The 24,210-nt window shown below is 50.0% G+C and overlaps 1 protein-coding gene across 10 annotated transcripts in view; it reads left to right on the top strand.

Moving 5' to 3' along the window:
• The window catches only part of HSPG2 (heparan sulfate proteoglycan 2), a 183,434-nt gene that overhangs the window by 121,899 nt on the left and 37,325 nt on the right, over positions 1 to 24,210 (top strand). For 4 of the 10 annotated variants that reach the window (XM_043500074.1, XM_043500066.1, XM_038376887.2 and 1 more), the window contains 10 exons: positions 16,242 to 16,380; positions 17,340 to 17,491; positions 18,268 to 18,403; positions 19,626 to 19,777; positions 20,223 to 20,349; positions 20,730 to 20,881; positions 21,274 to 21,412; positions 21,724 to 21,875; positions 22,271 to 22,409; positions 23,086 to 23,246. In XM_043500074.1, the coding sequence (XP_043356009.1) occupies positions 16,242 to 16,380; positions 17,340 to 17,491; positions 18,268 to 18,403; positions 19,626 to 19,777; positions 20,223 to 20,349; positions 20,730 to 20,881; positions 21,274 to 21,412; positions 21,724 to 21,875; positions 22,271 to 22,409; positions 23,086 to 23,246 (1,449 nt within the window). The remainder of the gene's footprint in view (positions 1 to 16,241; positions 16,381 to 17,339; positions 17,492 to 18,267; positions 18,404 to 19,625; positions 19,778 to 20,222; positions 20,350 to 20,729; positions 20,882 to 21,273; positions 21,413 to 21,723; positions 21,876 to 22,270; positions 22,410 to 23,085; positions 23,247 to 24,210) is intronic. The other 6 variants (XM_043500073.1, XM_043500072.1, XM_043500067.1 and 3 more) reach the window with 5 other exon arrangements.

Here is a 24,210-nt window from a genome sequence, read left to right as displayed (position 1 = left end):
AAACAGGGAGGAACCTTGGCCTGCAATTCCTGTTGCAACAAGGAAGGGCTGGTGTCGGTCTCCTCCTCTGGAGCACCCAATTGCAAGACTGCCAGGACCTCATTTTGACTGGGATCAGGGACGTCCAAATACACCCCGTCTGGGGTGCAATAAATTGTACCATTTAATTTGCACAGCAAGTCTCTTCCTAAAGGTTAACAGGTGAGCAGGGGCTGAGGAGGAAAGCATGGTGCTCAGACAGAGGACTGATAGAGACAGTCAGAGGGATGGAGAATAGGAGTGTTGCTCACTCCTACTGCATTTCCTATTTCTGAGGTTACTGGAAGGGAAGGGAAGTCACCTGCACGGAGGCAAGAGGTAGGGGTACCATTAATTATACAGTTTACATATGGTCCTGTCTGGTTCAAAGGAAAAAGCAAAGCGATGATGTCACCCGTCTCCTGGCTATCCTAATGGCTTTGAGGGCATAAGGGAACCGGGGAAGAATATTGCGATGAAAGGGCAGGGTCGATTGACCGGTCAGGGCGATTGGGACAATTGTTTTTCCAATGGCCCACCTGCCCACAATTGTAACAGGTGTCATTACTTTGCCTCTGGGCAGGGAGACAGTGGGGACCTCTGTTGGGTCTCCCTCCTATTCCCCTTAATGGGCAGTTGCTGTGGGGTTTCAGTATATTGTGGATCTGGATCTGGAGGGTCATTCATTTAGTTTCGATGTCGTCCTTTTTTCTTTTCTAACTGACGGTAGTAATGCTGGGGGACTGCCAGAATTTCGTCTGGGTTTTTTCCTTCCCAATCCACGGTACCAATTTTTAATTGGTCCCCCAATCGTGGATTGAGTCCCTGGACAAAGGCAGCCACTATGGCTTGTTTAGCATCTTGCTCTGCATTATCTATGCCAGAATATCTCTCAAAAAACTGCTTAAGGCGCTGCATGTAATCAGCAGGGTTTTTTCCTTTATTTTGTCTACAAGCACTAATTTTAGTCCAATCTGCCTTTTTTGGGCAGATTTTAAGAACTGCATCCAGCAGGTTGTTTCTGTCTGTGTTTAAGTTCCTATTATGGCCTTGGTCGTCGTTGGGCCTCTTGTAGGAGGCGATTTAATGTTTCCCTTGGCAGGACTCCTCTCAGGAGTTGGTTTAAATCTGCCCAGTTAGGGTTGTAACAGCTTACGACTGTTCTTAATTCGATGGGGTCTTCCCTTATTTTAGGAAATTTTTCAATCAAATTATACAAATCCGTGGGAGACCAAGAGGTATGTACAGTCAGAAGGGTCGCCTGACCCGAATCATCAACACCTGGGCCTGGGAGTTGGCGCAAGGGGAACGCTGTTTCATGATGGGGAGACAGGGGCTGAGGGCTGAGTGTGGGGCCCCTGGGATCGTAACTTCTGTTGTCTAGTATTCTTTGCCAATGGTCCAGATGAGTTTTCCGGCAGTCCATCTAATCGGTCACATAGGTGTTGGACTGAGTCTGCTAGGGTAGTGATTGGTCTTCCTGTGGGATCTGAGGGCAACTCAGGGGAAGAGGGTGAAGTAGATGCTGACATTGGTGTTAGTGCTTGGGGCAGGGGTCCCTGGATAGTGGAGTCAGCCTCCAGATGGTAGACTGTTGGAGGCGTGTAGTCTGGTGGAGGCGGGCAGGGTCCACTGCCCTCTCTATTTGTTCCTCCTTGAATGGATGGACCTGCACTCACCTGTCGAGGTAATGTAGGGGCAGCCAGCTATCTACATTCTAAGTATAAATCTATACCATTTGCGGATGGGGCCGAGGGGTTTTTTTGAAGAGGCCTTGAAGAATAAAAGGGTATTTGCTGGCCAGCCGGGGTTTGGGGAAGAGTTAATTTCTTCTTTGACTCTTTTAATTGCGTTTTAAGTTTCTCCTGGGAGTCCTTGAGACTCCTCATTTGAGATTCACAGCGCCGTTTTTCTGTTTCCCCATACCAATCGAAATGTGCATCAAACTGACCTTTCCCTACCGCTTTGGCCTGAAGTGCACCTCTGAGGTACACAATCTTGTCTCTAAGGGAAACTGTAATTTTGGATCATCCCTGGTATACCAATTCCATTTCTCTAAAAACTTGCAAGTGAAAGGACTATAATTTGTGTACATGTAGTACGCCGGTGTGCCTTTTGGCGGGACGGTGATCCTTTTTGACTCACCAGCCCCCATCTTTTGCCAGCAAGTGCAAGTCCTTTTTGGACCCCCAGAATCCCTACGGATCTTTCACTCATCACACTCACACAGGGAAGGTTTTGTTTAGGGTCTCCATGACTGTCTTACAGCCTCCTTTCAGCAAAGAGCGTTGGCTGGTGCCACATACACTGTCGCTTCAGGCGAGGTGATCAGACCAGTCAGTGGCTCATAACTAGAGGTAGGGGAGGAAAGAGGGTATGGCAACAAACCGTCTGAGGACGTAAGGGATGGGATCACACACTCCTAGACCCAGACAGGGCCCTCACCAGTCATGCCATGCAAAGGGAAACTGCCGTGGCCAGGGCATTTATCGCGATGCCTGCTAAATTGAGTTACAGGACTTGCTTTAGAAGCACCTGTGACTTCATAGATTCATAGATACTAAGGTCAGAAGGGACCATTCTGATCATCTAGTCCGACCTCTTGCACAGCGCAGGCCACAGAATCTCACCCACCCACTCCTACGAAAAACCTCACCTATGTCTGAGCTATTGAAATCCTTAAATCATGGTTTAAAGACTTCAAGGAGCAGAGAAGCCTCCCTCGAGTCACCCATGCCCCATGCTACAGAGGAAGGCAAAAAACCTCTAGGGCCTCTCCAATCTGCCCTGGAGGAAAATTCCTTCCCGACCCCAAATATGGCGATCAGCTAAACCCTGAGCATATGGGCAAGATTCACCAGCCAGATTCCCAGGAAAGAATTTTCTGTAGTAACTCAGATCCCATCCATCTAATATCCCAGCTCAGGGGATTAGGCCTATTTACCCTGAATATTTAAAGATCAATTACTTACCAAAATCCCATTATCCCATCATACCATCTCCTCCATAAACTTATCGAGTAGAATCTTAAAGCCAGATAGATCTTTTGCCCCCACTGCTTCCCTTGGAAGGCTATTCCAAAACTTCACTCCTCTGATGGTTAGAAACCTTCGTCTAATTTCAAGTCTAAACTTCTTGGTGGCCGGTTTATACCCATTTGTTCTTGTGTCCACATTGGTGCTGAGCTGAAATAATTCCTCTCCCTCTCCTGTATTTATCCCTCTGATATATTTATAGAGAGCAATCATCTCTCCCCTCAACCTTCTTTTAGTTAGGCTAAACAAGCCAAGCTCCTTAAGTCTCCTTTCATAAGACAAGTTTTCCATTCCTGGGATCATCCTAGTAGCCCTTCTCTGTACCTGCTCCAGTTTGAATTCATCCTTTTTAAACATGGGAGACCAGAACTGCACACAGTATTCCAGGTGAGGTCTCACCAGTGCCTTGTATAATGGTACTAAAACCTCCTTATCCCTACTGGAAATGCCTCTCCTGATGCATCCCAAAACCGCATTCACTTTTTTCACAGCCATATCACATTGGCAGCTCATAGTCATCCTATGATCAACCAATACTCCAAGGTCCTTCTCTTCTTCCATTACTTCTAATTGATGCATCCCCAACTTATAACTAAAATGCTTGTTATTAATCCCTAAATGCATAACCTTACACTTCTCACTATTAAATGTCATCCTATTACTATTGCTCCAGTTTACAAGGTCATCCAGATCCTCCTGTATAATATCCCGATCCTTCTCTGAATTGGCAATACCTCTCAGCTTTGTATCATCTGCAAACTTTATTAGCACACTCCCACTTTTTGTGCCAAGGTCAGTAATAAAAAGATTAAATAAGATTGATCCCAAAACCGATCCCTGAGGAACTCCACTGGTAACCTCCCTCCAACCTGACAGTTCTCCTTTCAGTAGGACCAGTTGCAGTCTCCCCTTTAACCAATTCCTTATCCACCTTTTGATGTTCATATTGATCCCCATCTTCTCCAATTTAACTTATAATTCCCCATGTGGCACGGTATCAAATGCCTTACTGAAATCTAGGTAAATTAGATCCACTGCATTTCCTTTATCTAAGAAATCTGTTACTTTTTCAAAAAAGGAGATTAGGTTGGTTTGGCACGATCTACCTTTTGTAAAACCATGTTGTATTTTGTCCCATTTACCATTGACTTCAATGTCCTTAACTAATTTCTCCTTCAAAATTTTTTCCAGGACCTTGCATACTACAGATGTCAAACTAACTGGCCTGTAGTTACCCGGATCACTTTTTTTTTCCTTTCTTAAAAATAGGAACTATTTTTGCTATTGCTAACTAGAATATTAGCAATTCTCCAATCATTTGGTACTACTCTTGAGTTTACAGATTCATTAAAAATTCTTGCTAATGGGCTTGCAATTTCAGGTGCCAATTCCTTTAATATTCGTGGATGAAGATTATCTGGGCCCCCGATTTAGTCCCATTAAGCTGTTTGAGTTTCGCTTCTACCTCAGATATGATAATATCTACCTCCATATCCTCATTCCCATTTGTCATGCTACCATTATCCCTAAGATCCTCTTTAGCCTTATTAAAGACTGAGGCAAAGTATTTGTTTAGATATTGGGCCATGCCTAGATTATCTTTAACCTCCACTCCATCCTCAGTGTTTAGCGGCCCCACTTTTTCTTAATTTTCTTCTTATTTATATGGCTATAGAACCTTTTACTATTGGTTTTAATTCCCTTTGCAAGGTCCAACTCTACTCGACTTTTAGCCTGTCTCACTTCATCCCTACATGTTCTGACCTCAATTAGGTAGCTTTCCTTGCTGATCTCTCCCATCTTCCACTCCCTGTATGCTTTCTGCTTCTTCTTAATCACCTCTCTAAGATGCTTGCTCATCCAGCTTGGTCTACAACTCCTTCCTATGAATTTTTTCCCCTTTCTTGGGATACAGGCTTCCGATAGCTTCTGCAGCTTTGATTTAAAATAATCCCAGGCCTCCTCGACCTTTAGAGCCATAAGTTCTTCAGTCCAATCCACTTCCCTAACTAATTTCCTTAATTGTTGAAAGTCAGCCCTTTTGAAATCAAAAACTCTAGTTGCAGATTTATTTTTGTTAATCCTTCCATTTAGTTTGAACTGAATTAGCTCATGATCACTTGAGCCAAGATTGTCCCCAACAACCATTTCTTCTATGAGGTCCTCGCTACTCACCAAAATTAAATCTAAAATGGCATCCCCTCTAGTCGGTTCAGCAACTACTTGATGAAGGAATCCATCAGCTATCGCATCTAGGAAAACCTGAGCCCTATTATTATTACTAGCACTGGTCCTCCAGTCTATATCTGGGAAGTTAAAGTCTCCCATGATCACGCAGTTTCCATTAGTATTTACTTGATTAAAAACATTAAAAAGGGCTCTATCCATATCCAAATTAGATCCCGGAGGTCTATAGCACACCCCAAGCACTATCGTAGGAGAGGCTTTACTAGTTTTCTTCCCCAGTGTAATTTTTGCCCAGACGGACTCTGTCTTATCCATTGCATCGCTTCTTATTTCTTTACATTCTACCTCATCATTGATATACAATGCTACTCCACCACCTTTACCTTTATTTCTGTCTTTCCTAAACAGCACATACCCTTCAATACCTGTAGTCCAGTCATGACTACTATTCCACCATGTTTCTGTTATCCCTATAATATCTGGTTTCACTTCCTGCACCAGTAGCTCTAGTTCCTCCATTTTGTTACCTAGGCTCCTCGCATTGGTGTACAAACATCTTTATTTTTGCTGTTTGGCCTCGCTCACATTTTGTACCCTATTAGGCACAGTCATTCTACAGCCAGTATAACCTATTAGACTAGTATCCACACCGCCCTCGCTCCTTATATACATTCTCCTACCCACGGCTGTATCCTTTCTTACTTCGTCTTCTTCCCTCTCAATGCTAAAATCTGGTGTGGAGATTACCTGGACATCTCCCAACCATCTCCCCCTAATTCCTAGTTAAAGCTCTCTTTATCAGTTGTGCCAGCCTCGATCCTAGAAGTCTATTTCTTTCCCTAGTCAGATGAAGTCCATCCCGAGAGAACTGTCCTCTGTCCGTGAATGCCTCCCAGTGGCCATACATCCCAAAGCCCTCCTTATAGCACCACTGCCTAAGCCATCTGTTGACAGTCATAATCTTGTCACACCTTTGTTGCCCTTCTCTAGGAACAGGAAGGATCCCACTAAAGATCACCTGAGCCTCAATTTCCTTAAGCGTCTTCCCCAGCCTAGCATAGTCTCCCTTAATACTTTCCAGCAAGAATCTAGCCGTATCATTTGTTCCCACATGAAGGATAATTAGGGGATTCTTTCCTGCTCCCTTTAGGATCCTTTTCAACCTCAGGTCTACATCCCGTATCTTAGCACCCGGAAGACAGCACACCCTTCTATTCTCAGGATCAGCTCTAGTTACAGGCCTGTCTATTCTTCTCAATAAAGAGTCCCCTATCACATAGACCTGCCTTTTCCTGGTGACAGTGCTATTCTCCAGTCTCTCCCCTGTTCCCTCTGGCTGCAAGTTCTTTCCATTCCTGTTTTCCCTTATAATCCTCTTCAACCCATCCTGTATCCTCCTGGGGCTCATATTTGGTGTAGTCTCCCTTGACTCTTCTGCTTTTCCTATAGGACTAGCCTCTCTTCTCTTCTTCCTTACCCTTCCACCTTCAACAAGTACCTGCTGAGCCCCTTCTTCATTTTCCAACTCTGCAAACCTGTTCCTAAGCTCTATTTCTCCTTCACTAGCCCATCTTTTCCTCTGCCTGGTCCTTTTAGTCACATGCTTCCACTGACCACTTTCCTCACCCAGTCTCCCCTCAAAATTCCCCAGCCTTGCTTCCATCTGTGAGTCTGAGCTTTTCCCTTCAGATACCTCATGTCTTTGCTCCATCATCTGCTCAAACCCCCTCCTAAACTCAACGAGACTTTCCACCTGCATCTCCAAACCTCGGATCTTTTCCTCCATCAGCTCTATCAGACGGCATTTCATGCAGACAAAACTCTTACCAGGTCCCCCCTCCAGGAACATGTACATACCACAGCTTCCACATCCAGTCATCCTCAATGTGTCTTCCACTACACGAGTCACTCACACAGCTGCCTCCATATCTGTCATCACCTTCCCACCTAAGTCCTGTTAATATGGGAAACACAAGCCACACCAAAAAGACCACCCCCCCCCAGCAAAAGCAAATCCCAAACAAGCACCACAATACAAACTCCCCTTGCAAACTCCCACTCAAACTCCCCTGTTTACTTCGCAGGGCATTCTGGGTGTTTTCCTGTGACTCACACTCACACCGGTCTACCGACTTTCACTTTCACACTGGCACACGGACCCAGGTCTATCCACGACCTGCCCAGCCACACCCAGTGGTTCTTCCCGGGGAAACCAAACCTGGATGGGATGGGACTCTAACCCACCCAAGGGCATCAGGCGTCTCTGGCAGCAGAAGTCCGGATAGAGTGTGCAACTCACCCAAACCCAGAGCCTACAGGCGGTCCTCCACCAGAAACCCAATATAAAGATTTCAAAAGGTCTCTTACCTTTCTGATGGGCCCGGGGTCTGGTGGTAAACAGCTCACTGTCCTCCGGCTCTCAGGGGTCGTCTATCCAAGTCATGGCACCAAGAATTGTCATGGAAAAATCACCACGGGTTGTGTTTGGTTCAGAACAAGCCTGAAAGCCAGCTTTATTCAAGCAGGCGCATACAGGGAGAATCAGCCGGAGCTGCTCTGCCATAAACAGAAAATACAGGAGCTTATATTGCTGAAAACCACAATCTGTTAAACACACTTCCTTCAACAGCATTTTTCCTTATTTGGCGTATAGTGCAAGCTTCAACAGTAGCTTTTCCTTATTTGGAATAGAGCAAAACAAGCAAAAAGAAAAGAAGGACTTGTGGCACCTTAGAGACTAGCAAATTTATTTGAGCATAAGCTTCCGTGAGCTACATCTCACTTCATCGGATGCATTCAGTGAAAGCTTATGCTCAAATAAATTTGTTAGTCTCTAAGGTGCCACAAGTACTCTTTTTCTTTTTGCGAATACAGACTAACACGGCTGCTACTCTGAAGCAAAACAAGCGTTACCTGTTATTGACAGGTGCTTCCTTTGTGGTTAATGGTCTTTTCTAGCTTCTAGCAGTTACGGTTACATTTTTAAGCTGAGCTGTTGCTATTTGCCTCTCAATGGAAATTTCCTCACCTGCTTCTTATGCTTTATACACACAATTAGCTTGACCAAAGTTTTAGACCTATTAGTTTAGGCCTACTAGATTTTTCCTCCACAGCTGAGAAGCAGTATTCTTATAGGACTTCCTTGATGCCACTCCTACCATGTTTAAAAATTTTCTCCAAAAATTATGCATGTTACACATTTTTAAAGGATTTACCATCAGTACCAAATTCTTTATAATAATCAACAAACTGTGTATTATGAGGCTTAACAGTACCAGAAAATTCATGACAGCGAGACATTGCCAAGTATGTTTATCATACCATGGGCCTTCTGTTTAGACAGTCTGGTTTGTTGAATATTTATTGTGTTTTTCAATTTCTTCCTGAACCATACTATGTGTTCAGGAGCTGCTCTTTCTTCCCCTTTAGTGTTTTGTCTAGTGTCCCTTCAGTAAAGGTTCTCTGTTCATGTCTGTCTTTGGGGTTTTGGAGAGGTAAGGATGTAAGACGACCTAGCATGTTACTGGCTGGTCCCTTATGGAGATCCATTCCATCTCCAGGGCTAAGCCCATGCAAAAAATCCACCACGCTGCCCTTCTAGGGTTTCCTAGTAATTCTCACTCCAAGAATTGGGACTTTTCCCACCCCCTTCTTCTAGAGGGCTGTGGTCTCTTAGCATAAGAACATAAGAATACCCTTACTGGGTCAGACCAAAGGTCCATTTAGCCCAGTATCCTGTCTTCCGACAGTGGCCAATGCCAGGTGCCCCGGGGAAATGAAAAGAACAGGTAATCATCAAGTGATCCACCCCATGTTGCTTGTTCCCAGCGTCTGGCAAACAGAGTCTAGGGACACCATCCCTGCCCATCCTGGCTAATAGCATTGATGGACCTATCCTCCCTGAATTTATCTAGTTCTTTTTTGTTATGGTCTTGGCCTTCACAACATCCTCTGGCAAGGAGTTCCACAGATTGACTGTGTGTTGTGTGAAGAAATACTTCCTTTTATTTGTTTTAAACCTCCTGCCTATTAATTTCATTTGGTGACCCCTCGTTCTTGTGTTATGAGAAGTAGTAAACAACACTTCCTTATCTACTTTCCCTACACCAGTCATGATTTTATAGACCTCAATCATATCTCCCCTTAGCCATCTCTTTTCCAAGCTGAAAAGTCCCAGTCTTATTAATCTCTCCTCACAGGAAGCTGTTCCAGACCCCTAATAATTTTGTTGCTTTTTTCTGAACGTTTTCCAATTCCAATATATCTTTTTTGAGATGGGGTGACCATATCTGCACGTAGTATTCAAGGTGTGGGCGTACCATGGATTTATATGGAGGCAACATGATATTTTCTGTCCTATTATCTATCCCTTTCTTAATTATTCCCAGCATTCTGTTCGCTTTTTTGACTGCCGCTGCACATTGAGTGGATGTTTCCAGAGAACTATCCACAATGACTCCAAGATCTCTTTCTTCAGTGGCAACAGCTAATTTCGACCCCATCATTTTATATGTATAGTTGGGATTATGTTTTCCAGTATGCATTACTTTGCATTTATCAACATTAAATTTCATCTGCCATTTTGTTGCCCAGTCACCCAGTTCTGAGAGATTCTTTTGCAGATCTTCACAGTCTACTTGGATCTTAACTATCTTGAGTAATTTTGTATCATTTGCAAATTTTGCCACCTCACTGTTTACCCCTTTTTCCATATCATTTATGAATATGTTGAATAGGACTGGGCCCAATACAGATCCCTGACGGAGACCACTATTTAACTCTCTCCTTTCTGAAAACAGACCATTTATACCTACCCTTTGTTTCCTATCTTTTAACCAGTTACCAATCCATGAGAGTACCTTCCCTCTTATCCCGTGGCAGCTTACTTTGCATAAGAGCCTTTGGTGAGGGACCTTGTCAAAGGCTTTCTGAAAATCTAAGTACACTATATCCACTGGATCTCCTGGTCCACATGCTTGTTGACCCCCTCAAAGAATTCTAGTAGATTGGTGAGGCATGATTTACTTTTACTAAAACCATGTTGTTTCTTCTCCAACAAATTATGTTCATCTATATGTCTGACAATATATTTTTTTATTATAGTTTCAACCAGTTTGCTTGGTCCTGAAGTCAGGCTTACAGGCCTGTAATTGCTGGGATCACCTCTGGAGCCCTTTTTAAAAATTAGCATCACATTAGCTATTCTCCAGTAATCTGGTACAGAAGCTGATTTAAATGATTACAGACTACAGTTAGTAGTTCTGCAATTTCACATTTGAGTTCCTTCAGAATTTTTGGGTGAATACCATCTGGTCCTGGTGACTTAGAATCATAGAATCATAGAAGTTTAGGGTTGGAAGAGACCTCAGGAGGTCATCTAGTCCAATCCCCTACTCAAAGCCGGACCAACACCAACTAAATAATTCCAGCCAGTGATTTGTCAAGCCAGGCCTTAAAAATCTCAAAGGATGGAGATTCCACCACCTCCCTAGGTAACCCATTCCAGTGCTTCACCACCCTCCTAGTGAAATAATGTTTCCTAATATCCAACCTAGACCTCCCCCACTGCAACTTGAGACCATTGCTTCTGGTTCTGTCATCTGCCACCACTGAGAGCAGCCTAGCTCCATCCTCTTTGAAGCCTCCCTTCAGGTAGTTGAAGGCTGCTATCAAATCCCCCCTCACTCTTCTCTTCTGCAGACTAAACAAGCCCAGTTCCCTCAGCCTCTCCTCGTAAGTCATATGCCCCAGCCCCCTGATCATTTTCGTTGCCCTCCGCTGGACTCTCTCCAATTTGTCCACATCCTTTCTGTTGGGGAGGGCCCAAAACTGGACGCAATACTCCAGATGTGGCCTCACCAGTGCCGAATAGAGGGGAATAATCACTTCCCTTGATCTGCTGGCAATGCACCTACTTATACAGCCCAATATGTCGTTGGCCTTCTTGGCAACAAGGGCACACTGCTGACTCATATCCAGCTTCTTGTCCACTGTAATCCCCAGGTCCTTTTGAGCAGAACTGTTGCCTAGCCATTCGGTCCCTAGTCTGTAGCGGTGCATGGGATTCTTCCTTCCTAAGTGCAGGACTCTGCACTTGTCTTTGTTGAACCTCATCAGATTTCTTTTGGTCCAATCCTCCAATTTGTCTAGGTCACTCTGGATCTTATCCCTACCCTCCAGCATATCTACTTCTTCCCCCTCCTTCCCCCCCAGTTTAGTGTCATCTGCGAATTTGCTGAGGGTGCAATTCATCCCATCATCCAGATCATTGATAAAGATGTTGAGCAAAACCGACCCTAGTACTGACCCCTGGGGCACTCCGCTTGATATCAGCTGCCAACTAGACATTGAGCCATTGAGCCTGACTATCTAGCCAGCTTTCTATTCACCTTATTTTTAATATTTTTAATTTATCAATTTGTTCCAAAACCTCCTCTAATGATACCCCAATCTGGGACGGTTCCTCAGATTTGTCCCCTAAAAAGAATGGCTCAGATTTGGGAATCTCCCTCACATCCCCAGCCACAAAGACCGATGCAAAGAATTCATTTATTTTCTCCACAATGACCTTATTATCCTTGAGTGCTCCTTTAGTACCTCAATCGTCCAGTCGCCCCGCTGGTTGTTTAGCAGTCTTCCTGCTTCTGATGTACTTAAAAAAAATTGCTATTACTTTTTGAGTTTTTGGCTAACTGTTCCTCAAATTCTTTTTTGGCCTTCCTAATTATATTTTTACACTTCATTTGCCAGAGTTTTTGCTCCTTTCTATTTTTCTCATTAGGATTTAACTTCCACTTTTTAAAGGATGTTTCCACAAATACATCAGGAACAGCATTTTGCAGAACTGGGACCTGGATTGGGGTACCCTCTGTCACAGCTGTCTCTGTCCCCAAGAGGTCAGTTGTGTGACTGCTCCCCTCCGGGAGGTCAGTTACACAATTTCCTCTTAAAACCTGAGCCACAGGTTGGGTGCTTGGGAGCACAGATGCTGACCCAGCAAATCTGTCCTGGGCAAACACTCCCCTGTAATCAGTGAGGAGACATTCCTGTACTCTCTCAAATTCTTTCTCAACTTCCTCCTCTGGGGCCCCTCTCTAAGACACACATCTGTGCTCTCTAGAGTAGGATCTATCCCCTGTGCAGCTGTGAAGGGCTCTCAGCTAACAACCAGAATGGTTCTTTCACTGGCAGGCACCACGTCCTCCTCCCTCTTTGAATTGGGTTTGTCTCCAGTTACACAGCCCGTGGAACCCTTACCCACCTCAGTGTCTCTAGTGTTCCATCACCTTCCTCTGGGCTTCCCTCTAGGACACATCTTCCTATGCACCCTAGAGTGAGGTCTGTCTCTTGCTCAGCTACAACCTGCTGAGAGCCAGCAACCTGGACAGTTTTCTCACTGACAATATGCTCCCCTCCCACCTGGAGGAAACACTGTCTTTAGCCAGCGGGCAGTAGGAGATGGTCTCAACCACACCCACCCCTGGTAGCAGACTGTTTTCCACTGCTGCAGAGGAATTAAAGTGATGCTCTTCCATTCTTTCAGCAGTTTCTGGGACTTCATATTTCTCCTCTGGGGTTTCAGCATGATATTCCTCCTTGCTACTGGCAAAACCCTTGACAGCCCAAGCCACATTGAAAAAAACATTTTCCAGCAACAATTGTGATGGGTTATTAGGAACTGCCACCACAGTCAGTTCAGCTTCCAAATCCTGAGTTTCTATATGCACTTTAGCCAAAGGCACACAGAATTTGTGTCCTCCTACTAACAAAAGCTCTGCCATCAGTCCTGACTGTATGTCTTTTTCCTGAACAAGGTTTCTCCTAACCACTGAAATTTCTGCACTTGTGTCCCTCCACCCAAGGTGGTCCTTGCCATTAATTTTGACAGCCTTTATGTGCTTCCTGCCTGGCTGGACAGAGGCTATTTTTACAAACCCTTTATGATAAGTGGCAATTGCCTGAGGTGCCTCTGTGCTCTGGGTAGCAGCATTCCCATGAGCTGCCTGCTGCCTGTTCCCAGTCAGCACAGGGCATTTATTCCTCAGGTGCTCAGTGGAATTACAGTGATAGCACCTTCTGGGCTCTTCTGTTTTTACAGGAGATTTGGGACAAGGACTAGAGAAATGGATTTAGGCAGGTGAGCGCCCAGCCTCCCCTCCACCCTCTTTTTTCCCAGGGATAAAATGGAAACCCAGCTTTCTTCCAGACTTAAACCCCTCTGCCAGTGATTTATTTCTAATAGATGCTTGGGATTTGTTCAAATTCATCAGCTAGAGTAGCAAATTCATCAACAGTCTTCGCTTCTTTATCCCATAAACACTACATGTATTCAGGAAATGTACCTGAGCAACAAGATCACACATTTCTTCAAAGCTTGTAATACCTTTTCCCCTCACCCACTTATTCATCAAATCTTTCATCTGGTTTACATATGCCACATACTCATTCAGCACCCCTCTTAAATGCTTCTAAATTTTACTCAATATGTTTCAGGTGTAAACTGAAACTGTTATAAAACCATTTCCTTAAATTTACCATAATCTGAAGCATCTCTAATTGGCAACTTATTGAATATATTCAGAACTCTCCCAGACAACTTTGCAACCAAAATGGGCATCTTTTGGTCTTCTGGAATCTCATGGAGTACACGCAGCCTCTCAAAGGTGATGTAATACTCAGCAATGCCACCTGTCTCACTGTACAACCATTCCTATTTGTGGATTTTTGAAGAGGTGGGACTCCCCTTTTTTTGTGGGCTCCACTTCTCTATCAAGTCCAGTTCATGCTTTCTCTCTCTCTCTCTCCCTCTCCTCCATGACTAGCTTCTGGGCCTCCATTTCTTTTTCTTGCCATTCCATGGCTCTCTAGCTTTTTGCCTCACCTCCTCTGCTTCCATGGTATTTCGGTGTTCAGCTTCTTGTCTGGCATTCTCTGCTTCAATCTGCAGTGGCTGCAATTCCATATGTCTTCTCTTCCTTCTCGTTTGCCTGCAATCTACACAGCTCCAGCTTCTTAATAGTTTCACTTTCACTCATTTTCCTGCTTTTTTGTCCCTACTTCCCTTGCCCAAAATCAGCCAATGGAAAATAACAAATTGGTAACCACTTTGACTGATTTCTAGCCACCACACTTAAAACTCTCTTAAAAACACCACCAGTGTATGAAGTGCAAGTCTCATTCAGAGCAACAAGCTGTGCATATGACCCTGCTCGCTGCGCCACTGTGCCGGGTCCCCCCCGGTGCCGCCTGGAACTGACCAGCCCCTGACCCAGCAGCCTAGGTTCCCTTTACACTGTACTGCTGTGACAAGCTGCAAAGCCCTCTCTGACCTGCATTTTCACCAGCATACGTACAGGCAGGGGCACACCCAGCTGCGATTACATGCAGGCAGGCTCTCTGACCAGCCCCTGCATGGGAAGGCTACACGTAGGGCAACTACCAGCTCCTTAGGCATGCACCCACTTTGGAGTATAAACCCAGAATTATACCGTCTTGAGCTGCACAGGGAAATGTACAGCGTTAGCTCATAAAATTCACCTCCTTCCACAATGTGGAGAGGACTATGCAACAGCCTTTTGCCCCTGAGTTATGAATCCCACACACTGGTTTAGATAAAGCAAAAATAAGTTTATTAACTACAATAAGATAGATTTAAGTGATTATAAGGGATAGCAAACAGATCAAAGCAGATTACCTAGCAAATAAACAAAAAACACAAACTAAGTTTAATATACTAACGAGATTGGATATGAATAGCAGATCCTCACCTTAAGTGATGATAGAAGCAGGCTGCAGATTCCTAAGGGGCAAGCTTCTCTAACTTACAGCTTGGAATCGCCAGGTGTTCCATTCACAGGCTAAAAATCCCTGCACTTCCCCCAGGTCAGTCTTTCTTCCTCAGGTGTTTCCAGGAGTCTCTTTGGATGGGGAGTCTGTGAAGAACCAGGATAATGTCACTGCCCTGCCTTTAATAGCTTTTCCATATAGCGCGAACCTTTTGTTTCAAAGCTTGGTTCCCATGCCAGTCAATGGAAGATACTGATATCCCAAAATGGAGTCCAGCACCAGGTGACCTGGTTACATGTCCTGTTTACTCGGAGGCTGTCTGCGGCTTCCTCAGGATGGCTCCCCAGGGGGGAAATAAGCTTCTTCTAAGGCCTGTTGTTTTCTCTAATGGCCCTTCTCCACCTAGCTTTTCAAAATGAAAGCATCTTATCTAGTGGGCGTTCCCCAGGTGTAAACACATTTGTAATACAGATACATAGTCGGTATTCCTAACTTCAGATACAAAAATGATACATGCGTACAAATAGGATAATCATATTCAGTAAATCATAACCTTTCCAATGATATCTCACATGATTTATCTTGCATAAAATACATCATAATTATGCCATAATCATATCATAATTTCTCTATGAAGAATATGAGGTGCAGTGTCACACCCATGTCCCTGGGCAGCCCTTCCCTAGCGTCCCCTCAGGAAAATCAAATCAGTGGCACCCCCAATCCCGCTCCCTGGCCATGTGTGGATGGAAGGTGACACATTCTCGTGTAGGCCTCTTCCATGCTGGTCTTTCGCCAGCCCCCAGCCTACATGCCCTAGGAAAGGCTGGCCCAGATTGCCCTGCTGTCATGGAGCTAACGGGGCAGTGACAGCGTGGCCACTGAGTGGGGGCGCCCCCAGCATGATGGAGCATCTCAGGCTCCCTGCAGACTCGAGCCGACCCTGCCTTTGTTGCACTTAGGTCATGCTTTCACGATTTTCTGTGCAACCTTCACAGCAAGAGTCTGACTCTTTTAGCTGAATGCTGGAGAACCACTGAGAGGCGGGTCCGCTCCCCCACCCCAGCTAGTCCTTTGCCCCAAATGCTGGGGGAGGCTGCCTTGGCTGAGGGACGCGGGCTTGGGGTTAGCTCCCCCAGTGGCTCCATTCAGCTTGCCAGTTCCATTCTCTCTTCTCACAAAGCCCCATTGCTTTCCTGCCCCGTTCCCTGCCAGGTCTCCGGCTCCCACCTGCGACTGGTCCGGGTCTCGGTGGCCAACTCGGGCGAGTATGTCTGCCGCGTCAGCACCGGCACTGGCATCCAAGAGGCCTCCATCATCGTCACCATCTACCGTGCCACCGGCTCACCCTACTGTAAGTGAAGGCAGTGGCTGGTACGGTGCAGCCCTGAGCTGGCCTGGAAACCCTGACTCAGGCGTGACCTCTGGCCTTAGGGTTCAGAGCATCTGCTCCTCCACCTTGCTGGCAGCTGGGCCTGGCAGTGCCAGCTGGGATGCACGGGGCGGGAGGGAGCGAGTCCAAGGAGGTCCTGCAGGGAGCCCTTCAGGGCAGCCCTGCAGGGGAAGGCCAAGGCATCTCTTGTCTCCCAGGGGATGAGCAAAGCAGTGATGAGCAGAAGGAATCTCCTTCCAGGCTGGCCATGGCCATGAAACAGGCTAACCACCACTGGGCCGGGGGTCTCCGGCCAGCATCTAGTAGGGAGGTGCCCACATCATGGAAACCGCCATCCTGATTGGCACCCCTGCCCTTGGGGGGGCAGGCTCAGCAGAGGCTGAGAAGGAAGTGAGCCGTGGTGCTGATCTCCCTTCGCGCCCCAGAGGGAAAGGGAAACCTGTTTGTGCTGCTGGAGGGAAGGCGATACTCCAGGAGAGGCTACATGGCCTGGGCATGGAGGGGGCTCAGGAGACCAGGGTTCTAGCCCCATCTCTGCCCTAGCTTGCTGCGTAACTGGGGCAAATTACTTCCCCCCCCCGTGGAACCTGCCTTGGGTTCCCCCGTTTGGCCAGCACTGTTCCCTGTCCCTCCACGTCACGGCCCGGTTCCTGGGAGCAGAGGCTGCTGGCCATGAGGCCAGAACCTCCAAGCACAGAGCTCCCGCACCCCAAGCAGGAGGTGCAGCCTGTCAGCCACCGTGGCCTCTCCTGAAAGCCAGACCCTCAGCTCTCCAGGCTCTGCTGACAGAGCTCCTGCTCCGGCTGCAGGGACTGGGTGTGGACTAACCACTTTGGCAGGCTGTTTCTATCTCCAATTCCTCTGCTATGTGAGGGGACCTCTCCCCCAGCTCTAACACCCCATCCCCCTGGCTCCTCCAGCCTCAGGCGTCGAGTCCCCTGTCCGCATCGAGTCTTCCTCATCCTCCATTGCTGAGGGACAGACCATGGACCTTAAGTGCCTTGTCGCGGGCCAAGCACCAGCCATGGTCACATGGTACAAGCGGAGGGGCTCCCTGCCGGCCAGTCACCAGGTAGGAGATACACACGCTGGACATGATTGCGGGTTCCTTGGGCCCAGCGAGAGTGGGTCTGGCAGAGTTGTTTGCTGCAGATGGGCCCATCTCTGGAGGATCTCCATCTCCCTCCAGAGTTATCTGGTTTCTCACCTTGGTACCCTGGTTAGTACTTGGCAGCTCCATGGGGAAACTGCCCAACTCTGCCATAGCCCAGTGCTGTAGTCGTGTGGGAACAACCTGTCAGTGTCCCCAGGCCAGTGCTCTCGCACGACTCAGGAACGGTCCCTGGAGGGCCGCCTTCAACATATCAGCCCCTGTAGGGTCACAGTCACTGAGGCCCACACACTGGACAGGGAGTGGATTACTTGATAATTACCTGTTAATTCCCTCTGGGGCCCCTGGCATTGGCCACTGTCAGAAGACAGGATACTGGGCTGGATGGACCTTTGGTCTGACCCAGTGTGGCCGATCTTATGTTCTTATATAAAATACTATGAAAAACTCTCTGCTCTCACATACATAGCTCCTGTCACCCTGCCTGCACTATCCACAAGGCACTGCTGCTCCCAGGGCGGCAGGGCAGAGGGACTCAGGTTGTTCTCCTAGGAATGGCGACCGTCAGAGCCCTGGCTAACAGGCTGGGATCATGGCAGCCCCCAGTGCGATGGGCCCTTGCAGTTGGAGGGTCACCCCTCCTGCCCTGAGGAGACATTATCGGAGCCTGGATGTCAGATGTGGGGTTTGTCCCTTTCTCTCCTCGACTCTCGCTCTCCCGGCTCCTTCCCCACCAGGTCTCTGGCTCCCACCTGCGTATCCCCCAGGTCTCAGCGGCTGACTCGGGCGAGTATGTCTGCCGCGTCACCAACGGCGCTGTGGTCCAAGAAGCCTCCGTCATTGTCACCGTCAGCAGCGCCGGGTCCTCCTACTGTGAGTCCAGGCAACAGAGAGCAATGGCTGGACTGCCAGTGTTCCACCAGGGGTGGCTCTGTACATCCATGGCAGGCAGCCTGGCCTAGTGGACAGAGCACTGGACTGGGGATCTGGGTTCTATGATCCGTCTGTCACTGATCTGCTAAACTTCTCTGTGCCTCAGTTTCCCCTTCCTTTTTCTGTTTAGCTCTTCAGGGCAGGGTCTCTCTCTCACTCTGTGTCTGTGCAGCACCTGACACAATGGGGCCCTGATCTCAGCTGGGGCAGGGACCATCCCTCACTCTGTCTGTGCAGCGCCTGGCACAATGGGCCCTGATCTCAGTTGGGGAAGGGCCTGGCTCTCGCTCTGTGTCTGTACAGCACCCGGCACAATGGGCCCTGATCTCACTCTGTGTCTATGCAGTGCCCGGCACAATGGGCCCTGATCTCAGCTGGGGCGTCGGGTGGCTCCTGCTATAAACAGTAACGATGCACGTCCCTCACTGCTCAAGGGCTGTGGAGTGATGGCTGCTGAGACTCCTTCGTGGGGAGGAGCCCCCTCCCCCACTGTGGGCTGCCTGCCCCATGGAGCATACTGGGGTGTTGAGCAGACGCTTGGCTCAGGGCAGAGGCAGGATCGGGTGCCACCAGAGACCCTATTTAAAGTGGTGATGGGGGCACGTTGCAGACTCTGCTCCAGTTTCCCCAGCCTAGCCTGTCCTATGGGCACTGGCCTTGGGAGAGTGGGCTTTAGAGCCAGCCTCCCCTGTATATGCACAGCTGTGCTTTGTATCCCAGGATGCATGCCTGAAGCCCTACATGTGGGGAGTCCAATCATCTGCCCTGCCTTGGGATCTAGGGTGAGGGGAGGGCAGCATCCTGCTTGCCTTCAGTGCAGGAGCATCCTGCAGGGATCAGGTTGGGGGCCGTCCCCTTTAGATTTTGGAGGGGGAGAGGCGGGGTTCAGCTCTGGGATAATTTCCTGCCGGGGAAAGCCCCATCACCGGGCTGTTTACAGATGGGGTGGGCTGGGACCATAGGACCCATAGGATTTAGTTGGGGATTGGTCCTGCTCTGAGCAGGCGATTAGACTAGATGACCTCCTGAGGTCCCTTCCAACCCTGATATTCTATGATTCTATGACCCCAGAGTCATTTACATCTGCACTTGGCATGGGGGTATGAAATGCTCTGAGAATATGCTGTCAGCCGTGCCTACCCCCTTCTCTTGGCTCTTCCAGCCTTGGGCATCCGCCCCCCAATTCGGATAGAGCAATCATCGTCCTCCGTCACCGAGGGACAGACCCTGGACCTGAACTGCCTTGTTGCAGGCCAGGCGGCAGCCACGGTCACATGGTACAAGCGGGGGGGCTCCCTGCCAGCAGATCACCAGGTAGGAAAGTAAGGCTGGGCTAGCGGGGAGGTTCTGTCCAGGTTCCCCTGGATCCAAAGGATGTGGCTAGTGGGTGAAAATGGCAGCTCTGGGAATGAGCTGGGCTCTGTCCTGCTGCGAGCTGGCTCTATGGGGGTCCCGGTGCTGTGGCAGGACCCCTAGTCGAAAGGGCAGAGCCAGGAGTGGCATTCTCATCCCTGGCGGCAGAGGAGTTGGGGGCTGGGAGCGTACATGGATAGGAGGGTGAGTCCTGCTCTGCCAGCTGATCAGCAGGGGACCTGGGAGCAGCAGGCGCAAGCCTGAGCCTGGCGGAGGGCCAGGCAGGCAGCCCCGTGCTGTGCGATGCAGGTTAGACGCTCCAGCTCCATCCCCGCAGGGCTGGGTCAGAGGAAAGCAGCCTGGCCTTCCCTCTCTGACTCCGGGCTCTCCGTGACCCACCCCGCAGCTCTCTGGCTCGCGCCTGCGGCTGGTCCAGGTCTCAGCAGCTGACTCGGGCGAGTATGTCTGCCGCGCCGGCAACAAGGAGGCCTCTGTTATCATCACCATCCAGCAGAGCAGCAGCATCTCCTACCGTGAGTTTTGCATGGCCACCTTGCTCTCTTCCCCAGAGCGGAGGAAGCTCGGTGCCCTCTGGGGATGTGCCTCTAGTGGGCAACCGTGAGCACCCTCAGGTGCTACCATCCAAGGGGAGATCTCAGCCCCCCAACAGGGTGACTAGAATTGATGGGGTGGCTCTGAGCTCCCAAAGGGCAAGGTCTGTAGGTTGTGGGACAGGCCCCTGGGGAAGCGGCTGGAGCCCTGAACTAGACCAGGCAGGGCATTCAGGAGCTCCCTGCTGGTGCTGATCTGGCCCCAGCCCTGGGAGACCTGCCCCCACAGCTCTGCTCCATCTCTTCTCCATGGGAGGGAGCTGGAGCCTGCAGCTCCAATCCTCTGCCCTTGGCCCCTCCAGCCTCAGGCATCACCCCACCAGTGAGGATCGAGTCTTCCTCATCCTCCGTCGCCGAGGGACAGACCTTGGACCTGAAGTGCCTCGTCGCAGGCCAGGTGCAGCCCAGAGTCACATGGCACAAGCGGGGGGGCTCCCTGCCGGCCGGCCACCAGGTAGGAGACATGGGGGGCCTGGCGGGCATTTCCAGAGGGCGTTTCCTGGGCCTTGGACTCCCTTTGCCCTCCCAGGAGGGGTCTTGTCCCGGGGTTTCCTGGAATACCATCTCCTCCCCACCAGGCAGCAGGGCTCGGTCCAGGGTCTCGGGAGCAGGAGTGAGAGGAGGAGGGGCCCCCGGGGCCAGGAGAGCTCAAGGGAGCAGAGCTGAGCAGTCCTGCCAGGAAACCCAGTGGGAACAGCCAGCCCCACCCCACAGCACAGAGCCTGGGAAGGGGTTGCTTGGGGCCAAAGGCGGGGTAAGGGAGTGGAGGGATCACTGACCTCGCCAGCTCCCCGTGCGCTCCCTCTTCTCATGGACCCTTTCTCCACATGATTTGCTGCCCACCAGGTCTCCGGCTCGCGCTTGCGCATCCCCCAGGTCTCGGCGGCTGACTCAGGCGAGTACATCTGCCGCGTCAGCACCGGCGCCATCACCCAGGAGACCTCGCTCATCGTCACCATCCAGGGTGGCGCCGGCTCCTCTTACTGTGAGTCTGGCCTGGGCTGGGCTGCGGGCACTGGGAATGGCCAGGAAGCAGGAGGGAGTTGGCTGATGTCCTGGCCTGGGCTAGGCTGCGGGCACTGGGAATGGCCAGGAAGCAGGAGGGAGCTGGCTGATGTCCTGGCCTGGGCTGGGCAGCGGGCACTGGGATGGGCCAGGAAGCAGGAGGGAGCTGGCTGATGTCCCAGCCTGGGCTGTAGCCTCGTGCGCCCTGTGGGGTGATCATAGCTTGACAGGGCACAGTGAGTCTTTCACCATCTCTGAGCTCTCTGTGCTGAGCCTCTGTTCCCCTTCCAGCTCTGGGCGTCACCCCCCCAGTGAGGATCGAGACCTCTTCCGCGTCCATTGCTGAGGGACAGACCTTGGACCTGAACTGCATGGTTGCAGGCCAGGTGCAGCCCAGAGTCACGTGGTACAGGCGGGGGGACTCCCTGCCAGCCAGTAGCCAGGTATGGGGGCTCATGGCGGCTGGGAATTGATGGCTGTGGCCAGTAAATTCCCCCATGCTCCTGGGAGCAGCAGACCCATAGGATTTCCTGGCAGGGGCGGCGACGGGGAGAAGGTTGGTGTCCTTGGACAATGAAACCCACAAGAGGCAGCAAATGCTTTGGAAACCAAATGCCTGGAAAAGTCCGTGGTGTCTCCAGTCCTGCTCCAGGAGGAGCCACAGGGGCTGCATGGGGGTTGAGAGACGGTGGGGGTCGGAGACAGTCCGTGCCAGCCTTGTAAGGGCTTGTCGCACAGGCAGGGCTGGCTTTCACAAGGAGCCCTGATCCTTGTGCCCCTGCCTGCCGAGCACAGCTCTCCTCAATGCCCCAGGGCCTCTGCCCTCTCTCCCTGCCAGGTCTCCGGCTCCCGCCTGCGCATCCCCCAGGTTTCAGCTGCCGACTCGGGCGAGTACATCTGCCGTGTCAGCAACAGCACCGGCCCCCTGGAAGCCTCCGTCATCGTCACCATTCCCCACAGTGCCGGCTCCTCGTACCGTACGTCTGGGCAGGGTGGGGCCCACATGTGGAGAGACCAATGAGGGTGGGACTCAGTGCCAGGGGCCCACACTGGCAAGGGGCATGGACCCTAGTGCTAGAGACCCCTGGGGGCCCAGTACCCTCTCCCAGATTGGTTCCTACCCATCTCCATGGAGACATCTGTTGAGATTGGCTCAGGGCCCTGGCCAGGTTCCAGGAATAGCAGGGGCTTCACGTCGGGGTGCACAGGCCAGGAGTCCATGGGGATTGGAGACCCCTGGTGTGGTGAGGTGGGCACTGTGGGCTAAGGGGTGGGGCCAAGTGGGTGCTATAATTCTAGGGCAGGTATTGGGATCCACCTTGGCTAACTCCAGTGCATTGTGGGAGGGCACAGACCCTGCCCCAGTGTTGGGTTAGCCCTGTGGGGCAGGGTCCGTGAGGGAGGCTCCCAGGGCTCTGAGTGCTGGGGAGGGCTCGCTTGGTACTGCACAAGGAGGGGAGCCGGGGGTGATAGGATGCACTGGCTGCACCGCGGGGATCCCATCACCTGGGGGGCCTAGGATGGAGTCCTTTGGACTGGGTGATGCCCTGGGAACCTGCCATGGCTGGGCCCTGCCTGGGGAGATGGACGACACTGCCTTTGCTCCTTGGCACCGTGATGCAATGTTGCACCCGGCGTAACCCTCCCTCTCAGCTCTTCCAGCCTTGGGTGTGGCACCCCCTGTCCGGATTGAGTCTTCCTCGTCCTCCATCGCGGAGGGACAGACCTTGGACCTGAACTGCCTCGTCACGGGTCAGGAACAGCCCAGAGTCACATGGCACAAGCGGGGGGGCTCCCTGCCAGCCAGTCACCAGGTACGGCAGCAAGCAGGGGGCTGGGCTGAGCTCAAGATTGGTTTCCTCGGGCTCTGCTCCTGGGATGGCTGTGTCTGGAGGCTCCCAGACAGAGGAGCTGCCCTGGGCAGGGAGACGGGCTTCTGGGCTTTGCCAAGAGTGAAGAGAGAGGTGACTGAGTCGCTCCAGCCAAGGGAATGAAAGCAGCAGCAGGATGCTTAGGGAAGCAGCAATGGCAGCTCTTCCTACCACCGTGCCCCATCCCGGGAGCAGGGGGCCTCAGGACTGACTGGGGCTGTGGACTCTGGGAATCAGGGCAGGCTGCTACTTGTTTGCAGCTGACACAAATATCGGAGTGGTAAATAAGAAGAGGTTAGGTCACTGACAGAGCAGTCGGATCACTTGGTAAACTGGGTGCAAGTAAACAATATGCATTTTAATATGGTTAAATGTAAATGTATCCATCTAGGAACAATGAATGCCTGCCACACTTACAGGATGGGGGACTCTATCCCGGGGAGGGACTTTGAAAAAGATTTGGGGACCATGGTGGATAATCAGCCGAACATGAGCTCCCAGTTCGATGCTTTGGCCAAAAGAGCTAATGCAATCCTGGGGTACATAAACAGGGGAATCTCGAGTAGGAGAAGAGAGGTGATTTTACCTCTGTACTTGGCAGTGGTGTGACCACAGCTGGCATCCTGGGTCCAGTTCTGGTGCCCACAATTCAAGAAGGATGTTGATACATTGGAGCAGGTTCAGAAAAGAGCCACAAGAAGGATTAAAGGGTTAGAAAGCACAATTTATAGTGATAGATTCAAGAATCTCAATTGATTTTGCTTAACAAAGAGAAGGTTGAGGGATGACTTGATCCCAGTCTATAGGTATTTACACAAACAAATGTTTAATAATGGGCTCTAGCAGCGGAAGGTCTGACAGGATGGGAGTTGAAGCTAGGCACATTCAGACTGGAAATAAGGGGGAC

Source organism: Dermochelys coriacea, chromosome 18, assembly GCF_009764565.3.
Source record: "Dermochelys coriacea isolate rDerCor1 chromosome 18, rDerCor1.pri.v4, whole genome shotgun sequence".
Lineage (NCBI taxonomy): Eukaryota > Metazoa > Chordata > Testudines > Dermochelyidae > Dermochelys > Dermochelys coriacea.
Note: the sequence above shows the minus strand (reverse complement) of the source record. Positions and strands in the feature narration are given on the sequence as shown.